Source organism: Camelus bactrianus, chromosome 18 (genome assembly GCF_048773025.1).
Source record: "Camelus bactrianus isolate YW-2024 breed Bactrian camel chromosome 18, ASM4877302v1, whole genome shotgun sequence".
Lineage (NCBI taxonomy): Eukaryota > Metazoa > Chordata > Mammalia > Artiodactyla > Camelidae > Camelus > Camelus bactrianus.
The window spans coordinates 19,888,989-19,911,846 of record NC_133556.1 but is presented as its reverse complement, the minus strand read 5'-3'; the positions used below and the strand labels follow the sequence as shown (position 1 = coordinate 19,911,846).

The window sequence follows — 22,858 nt, the reverse complement described above, 5'->3', positions numbered from 1 at the left end:
CCTGGAACTTGCTAAACTCAGTCCAGCCGATTTCTGCACTAGCTAGTCCTTGAACTTGGAAGACTCTTCCCATATCTTTGCATGGCTGGCTCCTGTTTACTTAAAGCTCAGCTTAAGTGTCCCCCCACCCCGAGTAAGGTCTTGACTGTATCCCAGTCAGACACTTTCTGTCACATCACTCTTATTTTCTTCAGCACTTATCAAAATCTGATTTGCTTATTTATCCGTCCCCACCCCTCACTCCAATGTAAGCTCCATGAGAGCGTGGTCCTTATTGCTGTGTTCACCTCTGTATGCCTACTGTCAAACTGCAATTAGCAGTCAGTCAATAAATGTTTGTTGAATGAATGAATTTTGGACTTTTTATTCAATGATTCCAAATCAGTTAAGGTGAGAACAGTAGTCATTTTTTTTTCTTTTGCTGCATTTCTCTGAAACATCTAAACATGCTGTTACTTGCACAATCAAAGCATTAAATATTCTGTTTTATCAGGCCTGAAAGCCCTAATGAGTAGGATGGGACTCATGATAATTCTTCTGGCAATATGCATATAAACTAAGTTAACAGAGGGACATGATTTATGGACGCTTTCTAATCAAAGGATCCCTAAAATCTGGGCACCAACACTTAAAGTTCTTCAGAAAACACAGTTTGACTCAACAGAGGATTTCCAAAGAAAATATCAACACCAAAATAGGAACCACCACATTTCATTCTGAAATCGTTGTGACAGGCTCAAGTAGTACTACTTTTTTCCTCCTTAAACCATCAGAACAACAACAGAGATCTTTTCCAATCATTCTTTGCTTTCTTCAAATAATTTTTTCACATCCATTATTGGTTTATATTCTTCCTTAAAACAAAACCAAGAAAATCACACTGTCTCATTTAAAACCACCAAACACAAAGAATCAGTTAAATAAATAAGATGGAAATCAGAACAAGCCAAATGTGTCACTGAAGACTTGTGTGCCAGACACACAAATGGAGAAAAAGATAAAAGAGCTATTGTCACTTGTAGAAACAAAAATGTAATATGGGGTTTTCTGTTCTCCAAAGTGCAGCATGAAGTGTGGGTGGAGAGAAACACAGAAATCCATAATTAGCCTAACATCAAATCATTTTGGAAAGAGTTGACAACATTTAAATTCCTCATACATAAAAGTATTTAGAGCAAGAGACCTTGATTCCTGGGCTATGATGCCATTTAGGAATCCTTGCAAGGGCTTTGGAATTCAACATCCGTAAGAGAAAATGCTCATCTTCCTCGGGAGCGACAAGGCATTGAGAGGTGCTCCCAAAGAAACACAGCCTGTAACTGAAGTATTACAGAGCTTGTAGTTAAGATCTGGGATAGAGGCGGAACACCAAATTCAAAAGAGGTAACCAATGTACCAAGTGCCATAAAGGAAAAAAAACACCACGATTACCACCTAGACACGGAGAATTAAAGTGGAAAGGAGGGGTGTGCATGGGGGGAGGATGGGGGGGGTAAGGGGGAATGGAAAAAAAACAATACATTTGTCACCCTGTCTCACTTCCTATACAGGATACAGGCAAAGCCTCCAGCCCCATTACCTCGGGCACAGATGGTTATCGTTTATAGCAAAGGTGCATAGGAAGGCCTCCGGGTCTGAGCCCCTTAATTCCAGGGCTGTTAATGATTAAAGAGAAGGATGGGGGTGGGGAGGGAAATGAGGGCGGAGGGAGCTGTAGATTCACCCACCACCTCCCGCCTGGGCTCCTACCTCACGGCGCTTACCAGGGGCAGAGGAACAGAGTCTGCACCCCACTCCAGGGCAGCTCCGGTCCCCAGATCCCCAGGCCCTGGGTTGAGGGGTGCTGGCGGTGGGGAGGCAGGGACAGTAGGTAAGTTTTCTGAGACCTACGGCTGACACGCCACAGGCTCCCCTCACAGCCTCTTCCTCCAGAGGGACCAGTCCAGACAAGGCGCTGATTTCCACTCCTCCCCTTCCACCCCTCTTTCTCGAAGGTACCCAACCCCCGCCCCTTCATCTCCCAATGCCTCCCCTTTTCCTCAACACCCCCCCTCAAACTCACAGCTGCTCCAGAGGTTCCTCCAGTCAAACCCTTTCTGGAAACGACGGCGGCCCGGCGGGTCCAAACCACCTACCATCCCCGCTCGCGTTTCCAGGCTCCCTACCGCCGCCGCCGCCTCTTCTTCCACCACTGCCGCCGCCTCCTCTTCATCTGCGGCCCACTGGCGGCGGCCGCCCCGAAGCCCCGCCCCCTCCATCGCCTCCTGCATCATCACTTCCGGTAACCCCGCAGGCCGCCCGCTTCAGGAGGCGGAATAGGAGAGGGGCAGGGAGGGAACGAGTGGTTTATTGCGTCATGACGTATGCAAAGACGTACGAAGCCGTCGCCAAGTAAGGGCAAAGGCGTAGCGACGCGGAGGGAGGGCTCGGAGAAGATGGGCTGGACCATTTTTTTGGCTAGAATGGGGGGAGGAGAGCGAAAGGAGTAAAGGAGGGGAAAAGAAAAGGAAAAACTTGGCTGTATTGTTGGGTATAAGGCGCGGGGTGGGCTAGAGTTTGAAGTTTAAGGGAGGCTCGCGCCTACACCCGACCTGGGACTAACGCTCCCACAGAGGTCCGCCCGGTGGCGTGGTCCGGCCTGTCCTACCGGACCTGCCCGAGCTCCGTCGGCCGCGGCTCTGCTAGGCTCCCGGCGCCGCCTCCTCCCTGCCCGCCGTAGGCTGCGGCGCTTCTGTGGGTGGGGGAAGGCTGGACTGACGCAGAGTGAGTGAGGATGGAGACGCTGACTCCTGGCGCGGGAGACTGGGGGGAAAGGGGTTGGCTCCCCAGGGGCAGGGTGGGGGTGGGGGCGCGACGTTGCTAGGAGACGAGCCTATGTGACCCCAGCCCCGCGAGGGCGGCTGGGTGTCACCGCCACGGGCCTTGGGAACCTGCCACGGAAGCGGCTCGAGGGCCAGGAAGGGGAGGCCTGGTTTGGGGTCCATCTGGGACTTCTCTGAATCCTTTGGCCCTCCGAATGTGCAAATCCGGGGGCAAGAGGCGTCTAGCTGAGGAAGGCAGGATAGCTGCCTTCTAGCTGACCGTCTAGCTGACCTAAGGCAGGATACTGAGACTTTATGGAAAATGACAACCAGCTTCTTAATTCTCTTGGTCCGCAAAAGGCGTTGCTCAGTGATTTTTTTATTCGAGTCTGGGAGAAAGTTAAAAAGTAAATCAAAGAAATGCCTCAAAGATAGTAATACCAGGTGAAGTGGTAGAAGATGGGGCAAGAGCCACTCTGAATTGGGTCAGGCTGTTCAGAGGAGGCCAGGTTTTGCAGAAAACCAAGAAAAGAAGGAAGCCAGGGAATGAGCTTTCTAGGTGGAGAAAAGATCCAACAGGAAGGGATCTGAGGAAGGAAACGCCAGGTGCCTGGAGCAGAAAGGAAAGAACTAGAGCCAGCGTGGTCTGTGATGGAGAAGTGGCAGCTTCTGATCAACCAGAGCCTTTTAGCCCAAGGGGAGGGTTTGGCTATTATATTACCGGAGGGTTTTAAGAAGGAGTGACCAGACCTGATTTATATTTTTAGAAAATCATTCTTAGTTACTGCATAGAGAAGTATAGAAGTATTCAGACCTATTAGGAAGCTGTTGCAGTAGGCAGAGGGAGACCTGACAGTGGAAATGGAGAGAATTAAATTCAGAGTTTATACTGCAAGTAGAGCTTGCAGGGCTTACTGCCAAATTGAATGTGAAGTGTATGGGAAAGGAAGAAACCAAGGATGACTCGTAAGAGAAAGCAGTTTGAGAAGACTATTCTTTTGAACATACTAGTTTTGGGATGTCTATTAACCATCCAGGCAAAGATGTGGAGAAGTTAGATATCTTAAGTCAGGGGAAAACTCAGAGAGATAATAAATGTAGCAGTTTATTTCTAAATCACATAAAAAGAGGATGCAGATGAAGAAGAGGGCCCCTAAACTCTTTGGGAGTCTTTACCTTTGGAGATGATCCAGAGAAGAAAAAGCTAGTAAAGGAGACTTAACACAAACAAGGCCTTAAAAAAGGAGGACCCATAATATCCTAGAATAGTGGGACCTACCCTCATAATCAGCAAGACTCATCCTTAAGGCCTGGCCCAAATCTCTTCCCTCCTTTCCTCTTCCAGTTGGCCATGCTTTGGGACTCCTGCTTAGGTGATTTGTGTTCATTATAGCAAGCCTGACGTTGCTTGTTAATTATTTATAGGTTTGAGACATTCTCACCACTCCCACCCCCAGAACTATTTCTTCTTTGTGCCCTGCTGGCTTCCAGCACAGAGCCTTGCCCATAGGGCCCAACATGTAGGAACACTGTGTCCATAATATATCAACCATGGACTTCAACGGCTTCTGACAAAGGGACATTTGTCCCTGCTGCTGCTGCTGCTACCTCCACCACTAGATATGGTTGATCTTATAAAATAAAGGGTATCAGAAGAATCAGAAGGCCTGGGGTTCAATCCTGGATCTGCTGCGGACTAGCAGAGTGGCCTTGGTTAAGGCCCTTTTCTCTGAGTTTAAGAGGTGGGCCTAGATTACAGATTACAAACTGGCAAGAGATGTTGCCTGCAAACATGGTTTGGTCCACAAATTGATTTAAATTCTTCTTTAAAATTTACTTGCCAACATTTAAAAATTGGATATCAAAACCCATATTTTCAGCTTCATTTGAAAAATGGGACAATCTGGCAATACCAGCCTGAGGTTCTTGCACAATAGTCAGCTGGAGCCGAGGAGAGTCTTCCTTCATTTACCTGCCTGACCCCTGTGGGCATTTGATTTGCAATTGTTGGTCTAAATCTCTGCTGTCAATATGTAGCCACAAGCTCCAGGATATCTAGCCACAAGCTCCACACAGCTATTTGAATTTAAATAAAATTTAAAATGTGGTTCCTCAGATGCATACTTCAGGTAACCAATAGCTGCATGTGGCCAGTGGCTATCCTGTTGGGCAGTGAGAATATAGAATATTTCCATCATTGGAGCACATTCTCTTGGTCAGTATTGGACTGGAGGAACTTGAAGTTACTCTGGGTGCCAATCATGCTGCACATGTAAAGATGGACAGTCATTGCTCCTGCTCTCAAGGAGCTTTGTCTAGTAAGGAGCTCCCGTGCCTATGCAGATGAGGAAGGTTGCTCACTGGGTAGTTAGAGGGTACTTGGAAACTGTCGTGAAGGCAGAGACCCTCTGTGCACAGTTAGGGTTATAGATCAGATGGGTGGATTAAGGGTTAGGTGTATCTAATGTTTTAACTAGAGCCCTTTTATCTGTTTCCAATCTGGGTAGTTATGAATGAATGAATGAATGAATGAATGACAGATTGATCTTTAGCCTTGACCTACTTTTTACTCATTGCCAGGGCGCATGCGCGCACACACGCCCCCCACACACACACCCCCCACATCCCCCCCCCCCACTTCTGGTAACTGGTTCTCACCACTTCTGATTGCCCCTTACCTTGTCTTCATCTCATGGAATATGCTGATAAGGAAACAGATACTTCCATTTCTTTTAAGTTGAGGGACTGAAACTTGGTCTCCATTTAGAATTTCTGTACCTGAGGGGGCAAATAGCTGTATATCTCTGAGTTACAATAGCCTGATTGGAAGTGCAACTACAATCTTGTGTGTGCTCCTTTGCTGATATATTTAGAGTGAATGTACTTGCCTTATATGATCTTGTCTGGGATAGTTTAGAAACCTTTGAGACATAAATATTTTTGGTTTTTCCCTATATTCTGAAGATTTCCCATGTTACAGAGCCTAACCTAATTTCTTTTCCTTTAGGTAAGATAAAAATATGATCTACCCTCTCCTCCCTGACCCCTATATGACACACCATATTGTCACTTTCTGTGTAAAAAGATACTGTTTCAGATAATAGCCGTGGTATGATTCAGTACACCACACAAGCAAATCCTGAGATTTGCAAAACAGCGTGTGGTATTATACTTCCCTTTTTGGATTCTGGTAACCCAAAACTGATTCCAGGTCAGGAAACAAGTTCATGCAGTATGTGTGTGGCAGAGGGAGGGGGCACACAGTTGAGCTTGAAGGCTTTTCAGTTTAGGTAAGGATGGTACTGTGTAGGATATGGGTGTACACCAGAAAGCAGGGAAGAGTAAAAGCACGGAAGGATAAGCAAGGAGTAAGAGATAAGGGAAGAAGAATAGGAAGGGAAGCTTGGTCATGCCTTTGGTGTTGGCACCTGCATTGTATTTCCAGTAAGAAGTATGCACTGTGGTCTGAAGATAAGCGATGCCTCCAACAGGGTTATTTACTCATACTGAAGAACAATAGCCCTTTACTATACAGGGATTATTAATGATCAGAGGGAAACAGCTTTAGGAAAATCCATTACTACCACAAAGCAGTAAATTCACCAACAGGCAACACATTTCTTTCCCTCTTCTGCAGACAAAGCTTAGCACAGATAAAAAGAGGCCTCATTGTTCCTCCTTTATTTCCTCCTATTCAGGTAACATTTGCCTTTGTTAACTCCAAATGCTAAGTGATTTAAATGGATTATCATGAACGATCCTTACAGCATCTCTTTGAAGAATGTTCTGTTGTTACCCCATTTAAGAAACTGAGGCTCAGGAAGATTAATAACTTGCCCAAAGCGGAGAAGTCAGGACTCAAACCCAGATTCACTCCACAGCCCACTAGTTCATTGTATTGTATCTTCTATTCCTTACATGTGTGGAAAAACTTTGAATGCCTAAAACCAAGGTAGTCACTCTCTACTCTGCTATCCAAGGCAAGAGAATGTTTGGTTTGGCATTATAGGAACACTTTAATTCCCTGAAGTTTTTCCAAATGACAAAAGCTTTAAATTATGATTTTCTGGGTTGGTTTTGACCCCTAGTCATCTAAGTGCAATGGACCTTATTCCCCTAAAGGATTGTTTTTCAAGAAAATAAGTATCAGAACTCCATTTTGCTATATATTTGGTTTTAAGCTTCCTGAGAACATAGTGTATCATTTCAGTCCACTGGGAAAAAACCAAAAAAAACTAATTGGCCTTAAAAGAACTTAAGGGTGAGGGTTATATTATAGCTGTGTATACTGCCCTAGGAAGTGATAAGGCTGCCTCCAGATAACACAAGTCTTCGTTTCTTTATCCTGACACCCACAGTGCCAGTCTTGTAAACATCATTGTGAGGCTTAATTTGTATTTTTAAATGCTCTAGGGTCTTCAGATGGGAATCCTGGTCCAAATACCACTGCATGTATCTCAGGATGAGAATGAAAATTACTGGTGACTATTCTATGTGGGTAATTTTTTTCTTCTAACAAATATATTTCAAGCTCCAACTCTGTGCCAGCCCTAGGAGTGTACTCACTGAGACATGGTCCCAAACTTCCGTCTCTTTCCCAGTCCCAAAACACACACAGTGGAGGAAGAAAAGTCAGTCTGGCAGAAAATCACAGTAGAGTACAATGAACATTATGATCGGGATATAGCAGGGATGCTGGCCCAGTGTGAAGAAGGCACCCATCAAAAAGGGATGGAAGCCAAAAGATGAGAATCAGCAGGTAGGCAAAGAGAGGATATTTAAGTTGTGTGAGTTGGGGCCTTCATTTGGCAAAAAGAAGCAGCTCCAGATCTAAGGAGATGGGGCAGCAGGACATGGGCTAGGTCTCCACTGGTACACAATGAACACTTAAGACTGATTTCATTGAGTTTCACAATCTCCACTCTCCCCTGACTCCACCAATAAATATATATATATATCACAAAGTAGTTGGGAGGGAAATTTGACTGCATTACATTGTTTTTTATTATTATTATTTTATTTTATTTTATTTTTTAAATTTACAACTAGGGGCATATCTTTAAAGAACAGGAGTCTCCTTCCACCCGGAGCTTGAAAGTCAGTTAATCTTCCTTGCCTGCTCTGTCCCTTGTTTGTACTGCAACACTTTTTCTTCAGTAGACGGCAAAGCCTCATGGGAGTCCAACATTTGGAATTTTGACATTCCTGAGACCAGAGTCATATTTCTATAAATTTCATCTGAGGAGAGGCAATTTTCATCTCTGCTCTTAAACTTCTAAATGTGCATGCGGGGATGGTCTTTCCAAAGGTGGAGGAAACTGTTTCAAAGTTAGGGAAAACGGTGAAGTGGATGAAATCCCTACTCCTAGCAAATCTCCCACAGGCCTTCTGCAAAGCCCAATCTAGACATGCCAAGTACCTAGACCCTTTCACTATGTTTCACTCTCAACAGCATGTGGAAGGGTGAGTGGGTGGTGCCTTTTTTTCTTTTTCTTTCTCTCTTTTTTTTTTAGGAGCTTGATCACTGCCTATTTCAAGTTCCTATTACTGGCTCCAAAATAAAAACAGGGAAAAGCTTGCAGTCAAGGAAATCATCATCCACCTTTTTTGGCTCTTAATCCCAGCTCTCCTGTCAGTTAGGTGGCATTAGGCAAGACTTCATCTGCAAGACTGGTAGAATCAGAAGTACTTATGATACAGTTTGAAATTCAGCACATTTCAAAAGATGTAAATCAGACCATGATACTACACTTGCTTAAAGCCTACCAATGTCTTCCTTTTGCTCTCAGACTACAAATCAAAAGCTCCTTTCCAAGACCCCCAACCTGTCCACCTGTGGCCTCACTTCCCCCGTCAGCTCTCACTGCATTCACATTGAGGTTGGTTCCCACCTGATAGCCTTTCTTCCTGCTGTTCTTTCTTCCTGCATCACCTTCCCCTGAACTCTTCCAATTAATAGATTCCTTAACACCATCCAACAGAGATCAAATGTCACTGACTACCCAAAAAGAAAATAACCACCACCCCCACTCATATCGTATTACTGTTTCATTCCTTGACAGCACATATCACCATCAGAAATGGTTTTGCTGTGTATCTGCCTCTGCCATTAGGATATGAGCTCTAGAAGGACAGGGACTGTGGCTGCTTGTTTGTCACGGGATGCCTGGAACCACATGTGCCTGGCACATGGGCACTGAAATGAGGGCTGGTGCCTCTTCTATGATGTCAGCTCCCTTTGGCATGTCAGGGACAGGGCTGCTGCCAGGAAACAGAAGAGCAGAGCAGTCCAGCCAGTTGCACAGCTGCCTCTAAAGGTACTGGTGTGTAACATCACTACTGAAGAAGGACACTTGGAGGGGAGGGGCAGATGGTATATGGGATACCTTATAAAAGGGTTATTGCAATTTACTCTAAGGTGCAAAAAACATGATCTTGCTCTTTGTAGGAAGGAAACAGAATTGTTTAGTTCCCTTTGTCAACTGGCTAAACTGTTTAAAGCAATCAACAGACATTTCAACCTCATTTACTGAGATTGAGCCACCTATTTAGTGATTTAAAGTTGGGGCTCTGATTTCAGACATCTGGTCTGGTCTGAATCCTGGCTCCACCTCTTACTAGCCCTGTGACCTCACACAAGTTTCTTAACGTCTCTTTGCATCCCGTTCCTCCTTTGTAAAACAGGATAATGTAGTGTCTACCTTATAGAATTGTGATGATTAAGGGAGTTAATATATATATGTAAAGTACCTAGAAAGACTAGCACAGAGTAAGTGCAAAGTAGTTGTAGCTATTGCTATCACTATCACTATCACTATCACTATCACTATCATTATCACTATCACTATCACTATCCCTATCACTATCACTATCCCTTTAGTGAGCAAAATGCCATCCCTGCCCTCCAGGAATTCAGACTCTAGGAAGAAAAAGACGATGAAATTGTTAAAGAGCAATAGCTGGCTGTGATAGAAGCAGAGAAAAAGGTGCTCCAGAAAAGCTTGAGAGTGAACTGGTGTCCACGAGCTGGTGTGGCCAGCAGAACACAGGCATTCTAAGTGGAAGGCTCAGCCAGAACAAACACTGTGGCATGACACAGCAGGGTGTCTTAGAGCTGCAACTCTCAATCTTTGGTTTTTCGAGACTCCACATCACAATATTTACTATCATGTACCTATATTTTAAATCAACTTTAAAATTTCTATAATGCATTTAGTGAAAGGAAGCTCTGTATCACTACAAAATTGAAATCATTTTCAATCATGAGTTTGATGGGCTATTAAAATACATGAAAAGAATCACACTAAGAAAATAAATATTTTATTGTACTTCAAAAAATTACCTCCCCAACCAATCTTCGGGATGCTTGTTTTAGGGGAAACTTACGACTATGACCTGAGGCCAAAACGCACTAGCAGCAACATTGGCCTTTTCTTAGTGGCACAGGTTGCCCATGGTAGGTGCTTCGTAATGAGTTTTTTCCTGGTACTGTGTTTATACATGAGGTACGATTTTAAGAAAGGATCCTGTTTCCACTCACAGTTCCTCCCAGGCATACTTCATATCTCTTATGTTTCCTCATTCTAGGATTTGAGGGTTAAGGAAGTGAAAAGCAGAGTTTGAAGAAATATGGATCTGAGAATAGAAGTTATAAAACTTTAACTATAAGAGTTCTGTAAGAATAGACTATGCAGGCAGTTGCGACTACAGTTCAATGTGGTCCTCTAAACAATTTAATATCCCTGATGTTGCCTATGGGAGAATCCCAGCAGACCCCACTGCATCAGATCAACCCTTGAGACTGGTGAAGAAAGAGAAGAGCTGACACGTCCTTGCGTCAGTAGTGAGAGATCATTAACAGTTTTAGAGGAATAAATGCTGGTTTCAAGCCATTAATTCCATAGGAAGAAAAACTCTTAGGGAAAAGGCACTTTTTCTAAACAAGTTGCTTCCTAGGAACAAAAATATGAACCAAAAGGAAAAAAGCTTCTTAATTTTTTGTTTATATATGGCTGATTTTGCTTCTAGAATCACAGGTTTTGTAACAGCCACTTGTTAATAATATACAATGGAGAATACAGCCTTAGACTCTCTGGAAATCTTTGGGACTTGAGTTTTCTGGGTCACCTGATGTTGAGAGAGAAACCATGTATCTCCCTTTCAGGATTAGTTTTCAAAACACTTAAACATTAAAAAGTTTTGAAAATAGTCCTAGTAAGTAACAATTGTCCTGCTTGTTACCTTAAGTACCCTAATTGCAGGGTTTGTGTATTAGAACATGGTATATGATCAGTTACAGTTTGAAGCTGTGGTTCTTAGGGTAGTAGAAAGAAACAAATGAAAGTCAGACTTTGGAGAAGGTTGCTGCTGTTTTAATATGCCAGACCTCCTTCACTTTGCCCAAGTGTCATGCAGTCAAGGAAGTTTCATCTGTTAGCCCCTCACAGGAACTGACTCATATGAAACCATGGAGTTTTAGGGAAAGCCAGAAATTCAGATTTGTTTCCTTACCAGGAAAATTATCAAGTCATCTGGGGTTTTATTACAATTAACCACAAAGCATGATGATCTCTCTTGGTTTGTATGAGTTCCTTTTAAGCATTTTTTTCCTGTGAGGTATAACAGATGTGAGAATTGCTGTTGAATATAACTTCAGTCCTTTTAACTTCTTAATTGGATGAAGTAGTGGTTTCAAGCTTTCCGTCAAATGACTAAGCCTTGGTTCATTCCTCGTTGCATAAGAAAGGTCACCAGGGTCAGGGTAAGTAGGAGGGCACTCAAACTCCAAAGAGTAATTCTCTGTAAGGTGAATTTCTTTCAAGTACTTAGAATTTCTAGATACACATAGCTTCTTCCAGCTCCCATGCTTTCTTTAGCTGCCCAAATTTCTCATAAGCTTGGGATCACCCCAAAGCGTACAATCTCCATGTACTACCCCTTCCCCTTGGACTGGAAATGAGTCTTGTTCTCAAAGGGCAATGAGCAGCCTACTTCTTGATCCATGTGAACCATATGAGGAAAGTCCGGGACTCATAATAAGATATCCCAGTGCTTGGCCCGGATACTCACTCACCAAATCTGTCCTCGTCTTTCCAGGCTGCTTGCTTTGTTAAAGGCACTACAGTATTCAATCTCCTAAACCTAATTAATCACAATCCTCCAGTAGTGGGATTTCTTTTTCTATCGTCCTTGAATTTCTTTTATTTTTAAAATCATTTTTAATTGAGGTATAGTTGATTTACAATTTTATATTAGTTTCAGATATACAACATAGTGATTCAAAATTATTATGGATTTATACTGCATTTAAAATTATTATAAAATATTAACAAGTGACAGACACTACCACAGAGGGCAGTCTCTGATGGACATCTCCTGTGGAGGAATACTCAGTGGCTCCTCTTCCGGCAGAAGCACCCCAGTCCCACCTACCACACACCACGGTTCAGAAACCCATGTGGAAGCCTTTATTCCAATAACAGGGAAACAAAACTGGCCCCTTTCAGGGCTGTGATGAGCAAAGAGGAAGCCCCACTCAACAACTGGGACTGTATAAAAAGATTATGCAGGCAGCTGAAACTACAATATGCTGCCTACAAGAGACCCACTTTAGGGTGAAGGACACATAGATTGAAGGTGAGAGGATGGAAAAAGATATGTCATACAAATGGAAATGACAAGAAAGAGGGGGTAGCAATCTTCATATCAGACAAAACTGACTTTAAAACAAAGGCCATAAAGAAAGATAAAGGACAGTATATAATGATAAAAGGAACAATACAAGAAGAGGACATTAACTCATTAACTCCTCAACAGAGGAGGACCTAAATATATAAAACAAATACTAACAGACATAAAGGGAGAAATTGATGGAACACAATAATAGTCAGAGACTTTAACACCCTACTAACATCATTGGACAGATCGTCCAGATAAAAAAATCAACAACGCAATGGAGATACTAAATGACACACAGAACAGTTAATTGACATTTTTAGGATATTACATCCCAAAAAAGCAGAATATACATTCTTTTCAATGGCAGGTTCTCTAGGATGGATTCCCTTCTCTTTATTGGTGTGTGTACTATTCTAGATTTTGGGTTGTAGTTACCGTGAGATTTATATATAGTAATCTATCTATATATCTATTACGGTTTTTTTTTAAGTTACTGATCTCTTAATTGCAGATGCATTTAACCACCCTGCATGTTTACTCCCCACCCCTCATGATTACTGTTTTTGACACCACATTTTACATCTTTTTGCTCTGTGTATCCCTTACCTACTTATTACAGATACGGATGATTTTATTGCTTTCGTCTTTTAACCTTCCTCCTAGCTTTGTACATGGCTGACTTACTGCCTTTACTGTATATTTACCTTCACATATGAGCTTTTTCCTTTTATAATTTTCATGTTTCTAGTTGTGGCCTTTTCTTTTTGACGTACCACAGTCCCTTCAGCGTTTCTTGTAAAGATGTTTTGGTTGTGCTGACCTCTTTTAGCTTTTGCTTGTCTGTAAAACTTTTGACCTTTCCATCAAATCTGAATAAAAGCCTTGCCAGGTATCGTATTCTTGGTTGTAGGTTTTCCCTTTTCATCGGTCTAAGTGCACTATGCCTCTCCTTTCTGGCCAGCAGAGTTTCTACTGAAAAGTCAGCGGATGGCCTTACATTAGGTCCCTTGTATATAACTTGTTGCTTTTCCCTTGCTGCTTTTAATATTCCCTCCTTATCTTTAATTTTTGTCATTTTAATTACAATGTATCTCGCTGTGATCCTCCTTGTGTTGATTCTATTTGGGACTCTCTGTGCTTCCTATACCTGGATGTCTATTTTCTTTCCCAAGTTAGGGAAATTTTCAGCTATTATGTCTTCAGTTATGTTCTATGCCCCCTTTTCTCTCTCTTCTTTTAGGACACCTATGCTGTGACTGTTAGAACACTTGGTATTTTCCTAGATGTTTCTGCATACTTGTGTGTGGGCAGCGTCCTGAGCCCCCTAATGGACAGGGCCATGTCAGGGAGTCTTAAGGCAGCCTGCCTGCGGGTTTGTGGCTATGTCCCTGCCTACTGAGGTGCTTGGCCTGAGGCATCCCAGTGCTAGAGTGGACCGGCTAGTGGGTGGGGCCAGGGACAGGTGCTAATAAGCTAGAGGGAGGGTTCCAAAATGATGCTTGCCAGCACTACTGTCCATGTGGTAGAATGAACTCCCCCAAACGGCTGCCATTACTGTCTGTGTCTCCAGCATGAGCTCCAGTTGCCTCCTGCCTCTCTGGGAGACTCCAAGATCAGGAGGTGGGTGTCACCCAGGCTCCTTTCAAAGTACCACTTCTGCCCTACGTCCCAAATCCTGTGAGATTTTGCATGCTCCCTTTAAGAGTGGATTCTCTATACTCCACAGCCCTCTAGGTCTCTGAAAAGGAAGCCCCGCTAGCCTTCAAAGCCCAATGTTCCGGGGGCTCATCTTCCTGGTGCCAGGCCCCCGGCCTGGTAGCCCAGTGTGGGGCTCAGACCCATTGCTCCTTGAAGACAAGCCCTGCAGCTGTAATTATCCTCCTTATATCTTTGTTGTAGAACATCTTTTCTGCTAGATTCTGGTCTTTTTCAACAATAGGTGTAATTTTTTTTATGATATTTTAATGCATATTTTTATTTATTTATTTTTTAGGTGGAGGGAGGTAATTAGTTTTATTTGTGTTTAGAGGAGGTATTGGGGATTGAACCCAGGACCTCGTGCATGCTAAGCATGCACTTTACCGCTTGAGCTACACCCTCCCCTCAATAGGTGTAATTTTTGTGTGTCCCTGAGAGGACGTGAGCTCAGAGTTTTCCTGCTCCACCATCTTGGCCAATCTACCTGAATGTCTTTTAGACATACAAGTAAATAGTAAAGAAATAGACTGAAGTTTTTGCATAAGTAAAAAAATAAAATAAAAAGAAGAAAAGAAAAGGAAAAGAAAACACCCAGTGTCCATCAGCAGGAGAACAGACAGGCGTGTTGGGATATGTTCATGCAGTGGACTGAACTGCAGTAGTGAGCATACAGGAACTAAAGCTACCTGTAACAACAGGGATGAATTGTACAAATATGGGTGAAAAAAAAGCCAGGTGTAATAGGACATAATAAAGGACATAATACCCCATATATATACATTTTTTTAACTTGCTAAGCAATACTTTATAATGTTAAGTGTAAAGATGCATGTGAGAAAGATAAACAACAAATTCAGGATAGTGGTTCCTTCTAAGAGAGAGGAGGGGGAGTTTGATTTGGAAGGGGTACGATGGAAATTTCAACTGTGTACATAATTTATTCTTTCAGGTTCTTTGTGTATGTATGGCTGTTAATTATATTACTATCTATATCTTTTTATATATCTGAAATATTTTATAATAAAAATAACTTTAAAATAATAGGAATTTAAGTTTTAAAAATACAGTTGGCTTCAGGGAATATACTTGAGTTGGTTTCCTTAGCCATGTCCTCTGAAATTAAAACTGATGTTTCAGAGTAAAAACCCAGAGGGAGCCACGAGATCGTTAGTCATCAGAAAGATTTTCAGTTGTGCTTATTTTACAGTTCTCATGTGGACAACAAAGTAGACAAACCATTTTGAGAAATATTTTCAACAAGGTTATGATGAACTGAAAAGACATTGCCACCTGACAGTCTCTGGCTGGAACTGAGCCTACAGACTCACTGTATTTGGCCTTCTGGTACTCAACATTTTTGAAAATAATAAACTGCCATCTTTTCTGAAATTTCATATTTTAAAAATCTGGATTACCACCTATTGTCAAGCTTTCAGGAAATCTGTCATTCTTAGGCCCTCAATTCTACATGGCAGTCACTAGCTGGGGCTGAGTAGTGACTGTCCTCTTTCAAGGGGACACATCCTCTCCAGTTGACCACTCTCCCCACCCAGCCAGGTTCCTTCATTTTGTTACCTGTCAGGCCCCAGAGGCACCTGAGTTTGCAGTCTCTGCATTAAACTCAAGTTCTCACTCAACTAGAGAATTCAGTTATTCAAAATGTTCCTTCTCCTAGGCACATAGGTTAGTATTCTTTTACCAGAATACACACTAAAAGCATCATTCCTAAGATATTCTGGAAAATAATTTACTGGTTTAAAGAACAGTAAATATGAATTTTGATTTTGTTATGTTCATAAAACTGGCCATCATGACAAACAGCACGATTGAGCAACCCACCACCATGGGATGATGTGCAAGGCCGGCGAGGAGATTGCTGGTATGCCAACAACACCGTTCTGGCAATGCTACCAAACAGATCTGTTGAGAAAGAGCAGTTATTTCTAGTCTAATTAAAGGGCTTAACTAAAAAAAAACAAAACAAAAACAGACATCTGCTTGACTACCTACTGTCAAATTGAATTTTTATGCAAATTTTCCCTCTTCTATTTTGGTGGGTCAGAAGATGACAACAGCAACTCGACAAGAAGTCCTTGGCCTGTACCGCAGAATTTTCAGGCTTGCGAGGAAGTGGCAGGCTGCGTCAGGGCAGATGGAAGACACTATTAAAGAAAAACAGTACATATTAAACGAAGCCAGAACGCTGTTCCAGAAAAACAAAAATGTAAGTAGGCCCCAGTTGGAGATTGCAAGGAGGAGAGCAATTTCTTGTGGTGTCTGTTCATTTCTTTTCTGTCCTCAAGTTGAGAGGACTGAGGAGCACAAATGGCTGGCTTGCCCAACCACTTAAAAGCAGAGCCCACCCCGGGTGTCTCTCTTCACTCATTTCAGGTCTCAGTCCAGCTGGTGAGTGACTCAGCGTCCTCAGAAGACCCCATGAGCCAGGTGACATGGGTCAAGCCAATGAGAGTTTTCAGGGTAGGATTGGTTCCCCATACACTGTGCCTGTTGCTGACCACTCCCACAGGAGGTGTGCAGTTAATTTTTTTTTTTTTAAGTTCATAAGCTATTCAGAGCCTCCAGTTCAGAGGGGAGGGAATAGACTTAAGATGCAGGCTTCCCTTCATAACTTAGATTTGAACTCCAGCCTCTTTGGCTAGCAGAGTGGCTTTGCCAACTGGAACCACAGAATTGGGTCAAATAGTGCCTCCATTAGTTAGTTGAATGGAAGTGCACATCCAGACACTAGGGAGCCAAAAGCCATTTCTAAGAGGCTTGATTTGACACATCCCAATAAACCATAAAGCATTATTAGCTGTCAGCTCCTTAGGAAGGCTGCCTGGCCCTAAGCATAGAAAGAGGTTTTCGGCTCCTGACTTTTCTTGCATCTTTCCTATTGATCCCATGGATTCAGTGCTATCACTGTTCCCCTTCATGAAACCTCCTGACAGTGCTACTCTTTTTACTTTCCCTTCTCTGACCCCTGTCTCTATCTCCTTTTAGGCCCTGTCTTCTCTGCATACTCTCCCGTCAGCTGTAGGGGTCCTCTGAAGGTTAGCCCTTTGCACTGAGGCCCAAAGACCATGCAACCACTGTATGGTTCCAGCTCCCGTATCCAGCTGACCTCTCATCAGCCACCTGCAGGAACTCACCACAGGCATAATGGCCCAAAGCAGAACTTATCTTTCCACATGAAACCTCCCCTCCCCAGCTTGCCCGTTTCTGTCATAGCTCCTGTCACTACTTTGTGACCCTTTGCTCTCATTCTTCATTCAACAGATATTTGAGTGCCTACCATATTCCAAACACTGGGCTGGACATCAGGGATATAAATGAGCAAAACCGAGACAGGGTCCCTCAAAGGTGTTTCAGAGTTAGATGGAAAGAAATGTAAAATTACAATTGGGTGAGTGCTAGCTACACCAGGAACCCTCCCAATATACTTCCCTTCTCGAATCCCTGAAGCCCCTCTGCTTTTAATACCACACGACACGTGAAGCTCCTTTCCACATTTCTGACCCTCCTCCAGCTTCTCCAGACGTTTTCTGCCCTTAGCATAGACCACACGTACTCCATCAGAGTGTCTATGTACCCCCTGAGGTCCTGAACAGTCCTTTGAGGAATAGAAATAACATATTGTAAGTGCTGTTTCTTTCTAGTTTTGTTGCATCGTTTAAAATGTTTATTTTGTATATATTTATAAAGGAATTATTAATACATTTAATGAACTTATAAATACATATATGAGAGCTAAGGGCTCAGAAGTTTTTTATTGAAAGGAGTAGATGATTAAAAAGTTTGCAAACCATTGACCTACACCTGCCCCTAATTAGCTGGTCATGTTCTTTTTTTTTTTTTTTTTTTTTCTTGTTTCATTTATGTTGGTGTGGTCTCTCTAACCAGACTGTCTATTCCTTGAGCACACAGACAACGTCTTATACTTTTCTAGTACATCCCATGGGCCCTGCCTTGTCGCTGTCACTAAATTAATGAGCATTTACAAATACTTTGATTCAGTTGACCTCCTCCAAGGAGTCAACCTCAAGTTCTCTGCCCTCACCCAACCCCATGAGGGCCACCCATTCTGAATTTTTATATATTAGTCCGTATACCATGGTAACCTTTCTATAGCTTCATGTACCAGTTGTTCTGCCCAGGTAATACCCTTGATCATTGAAGGCTTCAAAACTTGGCCTCAGAGTGTCCAGCCTTGGTGCTGGGGATATCATAGTAGTATGTACCCAGTAAACCTTTGCAGGTTCACTCACGTAAGGACTGCTTAAGACCCTTTGGGTTTTCAGTTAAGGCAATAATAAATCCTTCATTTGCCTCTGCTTGAATTGGCCCATTGTGGTATGAGCCAGAAGGAGGTGTGTGTGCCAGTGATGGTACCCGAGTGAGATCATTCTGTTGTGGTAGGGGAGGTACATGGGTTTTTAATTTTAAGATATATACTTGTTTTACCATGTAGTAGAAAGAAAATAGAATATCAGACAATTTTGCAAATACTATGCTTGGGAGAGAGTCTATTTAAAGAAAAAAGTTCAATATTAGTATAGGTAGTGTGTGGATAGGGCAAAATCATGCAGGCAGCCTCTAAAGGACTGAATTTGGGGAACTCTAACCCAGCTTGTGCAGATGGACAGCTGGAGCCCCAGAAGCCATCAGCCTCCTTACCCATATCTTTATTAAGGGCTTCTTTCTCCCTAATCCCTCATACAGACATAAGTTGTCTCTTGTAACCTTGCTTGCTGTGAGAGCTTAATAATAATTCAAAAGTATCTCATTTATTTCTCTGAATCCTAATGGGCAAATGGGAACATGGAAATCTATTCCCAAGGTGGACATCAGAGCAATAGCTTTTGAGAAACACAGAGGTCAGAGAGCTGAGCCTTTGCCCCAAGGGACTCAGCTGTGATTCTGTGTGTTGTAGTTCCTGGAACTTTTCTCTGCTCCAGGAGGTACCATAGGACAGGAACGCCCTTGGAATTTCCAACCCGCACTGGCCCAGACTTCCCTGTGGGTGACATCCAGGGCTGATGCAACCTCAGCTCTGCTCTGAGGCACACTTGTAAACTCTTAGCAGAACCACGTGTTGACTCATTTTCTAACCTTGGAATGAAAGTGTTTCTCCCCATCTCCTCCCTGGCTTTCTGTTTTTCAGAATGAGCTTTTCATTTCTTTACTTGAAACTGGACTACCACGATTTGGCTGTTTTGGAATTTCAGAAGTCGTTTCTTCAACCCTCGCTAATGAGAAAGACAGTTTACAGTTCAAAATAAAAAGTGGATCATTCTTCAATATCTTACTCAAGGAGTTTCTAGACAGCACTTGCGGAAGCAATTGGGTTACCTGAAAGTCTGAGCCACATGGGGAGAGTGTAAAGATGCACTCTTATTCATTGTTGGCAGGGATATAATTTATAGATCGTTCCTGGGAATATAAATTGGTACAACCTCTTATAGGTAATTTGAATCTCCAGGGAAAATCTGTGTGAATTAAAAATGCATGGACCCTTTGACCTAGCTGTCCTCTCTTTAGGAAATTACCTTTTTCATATATTTGCATGTGAGCCAAAAAGCTTTTAGGAGGGATCCATTGTTTATGATGGCAAAGATTGGGAATAACCTAAATGTCCATTAGTAGAAGATTGATTAAATTCTAGAACACCCTTATGTTGGAATTTTGTGCAGCTATTAAAGAGAACGGGGCATCTCTGAATGTATAAATGTAGGAGCTTCACATTGTTAGTGAAAAAGCAAGGTTCAGCACAAAATGAGCTGTAATTTTGATAAGAAAACATACTAAGTCTACAGAGGTGTACGTATATATATGTAGAATATCCACAGAAGGACAAACAGGAAGCTTCTAATAATTGTTGTCTCTGAGAAGGGGAACTGGGAGGCAGGAGGAAGACGGAGACTTTGTTTCACATTGTCCTTTTGTATTATTTGAGTTATTTTTACCATGTTGCTTGCATTACCTACCCTCAATAATTTTTAGAAGTTTAATCCACAATAAATTTTATATTAAATTGCTTTTGATTTTTCAGAGTATCAATATTTAATTTACTGGCTGGTAAACTGAAAAAGTTTAAGAAAATGTACACCTATACTTCATGTGGCACTGAAAAGATGCTAACAGCTCCACCTGTTTCCCCGTTTTAATAGCTTACAGACGCAGACCTGATTAAACAGTGTATAGATGAATGTACAGCCAGGATTGAAATTGGACTACATTACCAGATTCCTTATCCAAGACCAGTAAGTGTGACTCCAGTTAACATGCGGTGTGTACTTACTTATCCTTGTCAACCCAGTTATTTCCAAGAATGTGTACCAAGAAGGCTAGTGTTTGCTGAAACGTCTACGGCTGCTGTAGGAGGCATGTTGGAAATAAGGTATCCTTGCATGGCCACCGGCCCATCACAAAATGTCAGTGAATGCCTGATTCCACCTACTCATACGACTTTCCCACGTACGGAAGGGAAAGCCAGCTCACATTTATATAGCTTTCTCTTCTGACTTTCACCTTCTTTATGGAAATATTTTTATTTTCCTTATACAGGCGTACTGTTAATAAAAGAATAAAATTCAAATCTTAAAGGAATAGGTAAGGTAGAAAGTGAAAACTGCCAAAAATTCTCACCCTGTGGAAATGACCACTATATAACTGTTAAGTTGGACCATATGAAAGTGCCAGTATTCTACTCTTGACCTGCAAAAACAGCAATTTTATATTGCATTGGTTCTACCTAATAGTTTGGTAATACATCCTTTCGTTCTTTTTTCCTATAATCACGTACATGCACTTTCTTTACTTAAAGTGCATGGGACCCTAGGCACACTGTTCATTGACTGTTTTATTTCCTCTTTTCAGGGTATCTCTGCTTCCATCTTATGAAGTGGTTGCGTTGTATCCTATTGTAAGAATGTGCCACAATTTAACCAGCACCCTTTCAGTGGACATGTATGTTGGTCCCAATTTTCCACTATGCACAGATCATCTTTGTGCACACACTTTTTACCTCACCTTCAGTGGACTTTCATCTCACTGTGTGATCTGTGGCTTTTCCTCCGTGTAGGAAATACGGCCAAGAAGAGCACAATCAGACAGATCTGGGTTCAAATCCTGGTTCCACCACTTAATGTATAACCTTGAGCAAGTTTTTTTTTAACCTTCTGAGCCTCCATTTTCTCATACATAAATGTCAGAGTAATAATTCCCTATGATATTATATTGAGGAATAATGTGTCAGGACTATAAGGACTAGTAAGTCAGAATAGATTTAGCACTCAGCAGAAAGCATGGTTCTTAGTAAATCTTCAGTGAAATTTAAGCTGCTGCAATAATGATCATTTTTAATATTATAATTATTCTTATTACTCAGATTCATCTGCCTCCTCTGGGCCTTACCCCACTACGAGGCCGGGGACTTCGAAGCCAGGAGAAATTGAGGAAGCTTTCCAAACCAATATATCTCAAGTCTCACGATGAGGTTTCCTAACCCAGAAGAAAGTTTATTTCTGAGGATGATGAGCCAGTGAGGCCTTGCATGTAAACCAGATAACAAAATCCTTCCTGATTAAAAGCAAAAAAACCCAAGTATCTTCTTAAAACTTCCAAAGCACTGCTGCTCATCCCATGATGTGTTCTCACACACCCCTACAGTTTTTCAGGGTCTTGCTGCCTGAGTGGACACCAACCCTCGAGGTCATGGACCTCGCCTCCTCCCTGAAGCATCACTTGGAAACAAGACTAAGGCCAGTGGAGAGAAGACTGAGGGGTGACTCTTCATGGGAATGCCGCTCACCAGACATGCAAGCTGGCATGAATAAAGTAGCCAGTTGCTAGGAATTCTCCTGGATACTATAAAACTATATACTACCCTCAGAATATTTTTAACTTTTTTTTTTTTCCAAGTTATAGATTTGCTTAAAAGTGGGCTTTTTGTGTGTGCTTTGTTATCTTTGGGCACTTCCAATTTCCAGATAAACTCCCCTTTAAAAATACATCATTGGATCAATCAGAGTTTTTCATGGAAATTTTATATGGGACCTCTCCCTACCCTCAACATACACATACGCGAAAGTGCATGAATTAAATGCATTAGTTTACTTTATCTAAAAACCCGTGATTACTTTGTGTACACTTAGGATCAGAAAGGCTCACTAGAAATTCTTACTGCATTCATTATGAGAATTTTACCTTAACATAATTACGAAGTACTAGGGCTAAGCTGGCTTTCAAATTATGTCTAAACAGAAATGGGACAAGTAGAGATTAAAACACTAATGACTTATAATGAAAAAGAATATGAAAACGAATATATGTATGTATATGTATTACTGAAACCTTATGCTGTACACCAGAATTTGATACCTTGTAACTGACTGTCCTTCAATTAAAAAACAAAAACACAAAGGACTTCTACCCCTGCATGTGTGGATAAGGCGAGATAACTATGGCAGGTCATTTGTACATCTGTGTCATTCCCTCTTACCTCCACAGAGGACAGGCATCACCAGTAAAGACAAATCTCTATTGATTCTGGTCTCTCTGTACTGTTTTCCAAAACAGCCTTGTGATCCTCAGAAGCGGCAGTTGATAACTTCCTGCCCACACCTAGATTTAGGATTCCCTTGTCACACAGATATTCAATCCAAAATACACATATTTCA

General features: G+C 42.2%; 2 protein-coding genes across 13 annotated transcripts in view; one reads left to right on the top strand and one right to left on the bottom strand.

Moving 5' to 3' along the window:
• The window catches only part of DCUN1D3 (defective in cullin neddylation 1 domain containing 3), a 35,857-nt gene extending 33,595 nt beyond the window's left edge, over nucleotides 1-2,262 (bottom strand). The window contains exon 1 of one of the 4 annotated variants that reach the window (XM_074346241.1): nucleotides 2,136-2,262. The gene's annotated coding sequence lies outside the window, so the exon portion shown is untranslated. Of the gene's footprint in view, nucleotides 1-1,763; nucleotides 1,888-2,062 lie in introns of those variants that run through there. The other 3 variants (XM_045521174.2, XM_045521173.2, XM_045521175.2) reach the window with 3 other exon arrangements.
• LYRM1 (LYR motif containing 1) lies at nucleotides 1,732-22,204 on the top strand. 9 transcript variants are annotated; one of them, XM_074346247.1, is made up of 6 exons: nucleotides 2,376-2,391; nucleotides 14,050-14,099; nucleotides 16,240-16,401; nucleotides 16,569-16,655; nucleotides 20,348-20,440; nucleotides 21,568-22,204. In XM_074346247.1, exons 3-6 carry the CDS (start codon nucleotides 16,243-16,245, stop codon nucleotides 21,682-21,684), a joined length of 456 nt encoding a protein of 151 aa, XP_074202348.1. In that variant the 5' UTR covers nucleotides 2,376-2,391; nucleotides 14,050-14,099; nucleotides 16,240-16,242; the 3' UTR covers nucleotides 21,685-22,204. The 9 variants fall into 9 exon arrangements, with proteins under 9 accessions (XP_010959342.1, XP_045377137.1, XP_045377136.1 ...); XM_045521179.2 differs by lacking the exon at nucleotides 2,376-2,391 and adding an exon at nucleotides 2,458-2,763 and having other exon boundaries at nucleotides 16,243-16,401; XM_010961039.3 differs by lacking the exon at nucleotides 2,376-2,391 and adding an exon at nucleotides 2,458-2,763.
• Nucleotides 22,205-22,858: the final 654 nt, after the last annotated feature.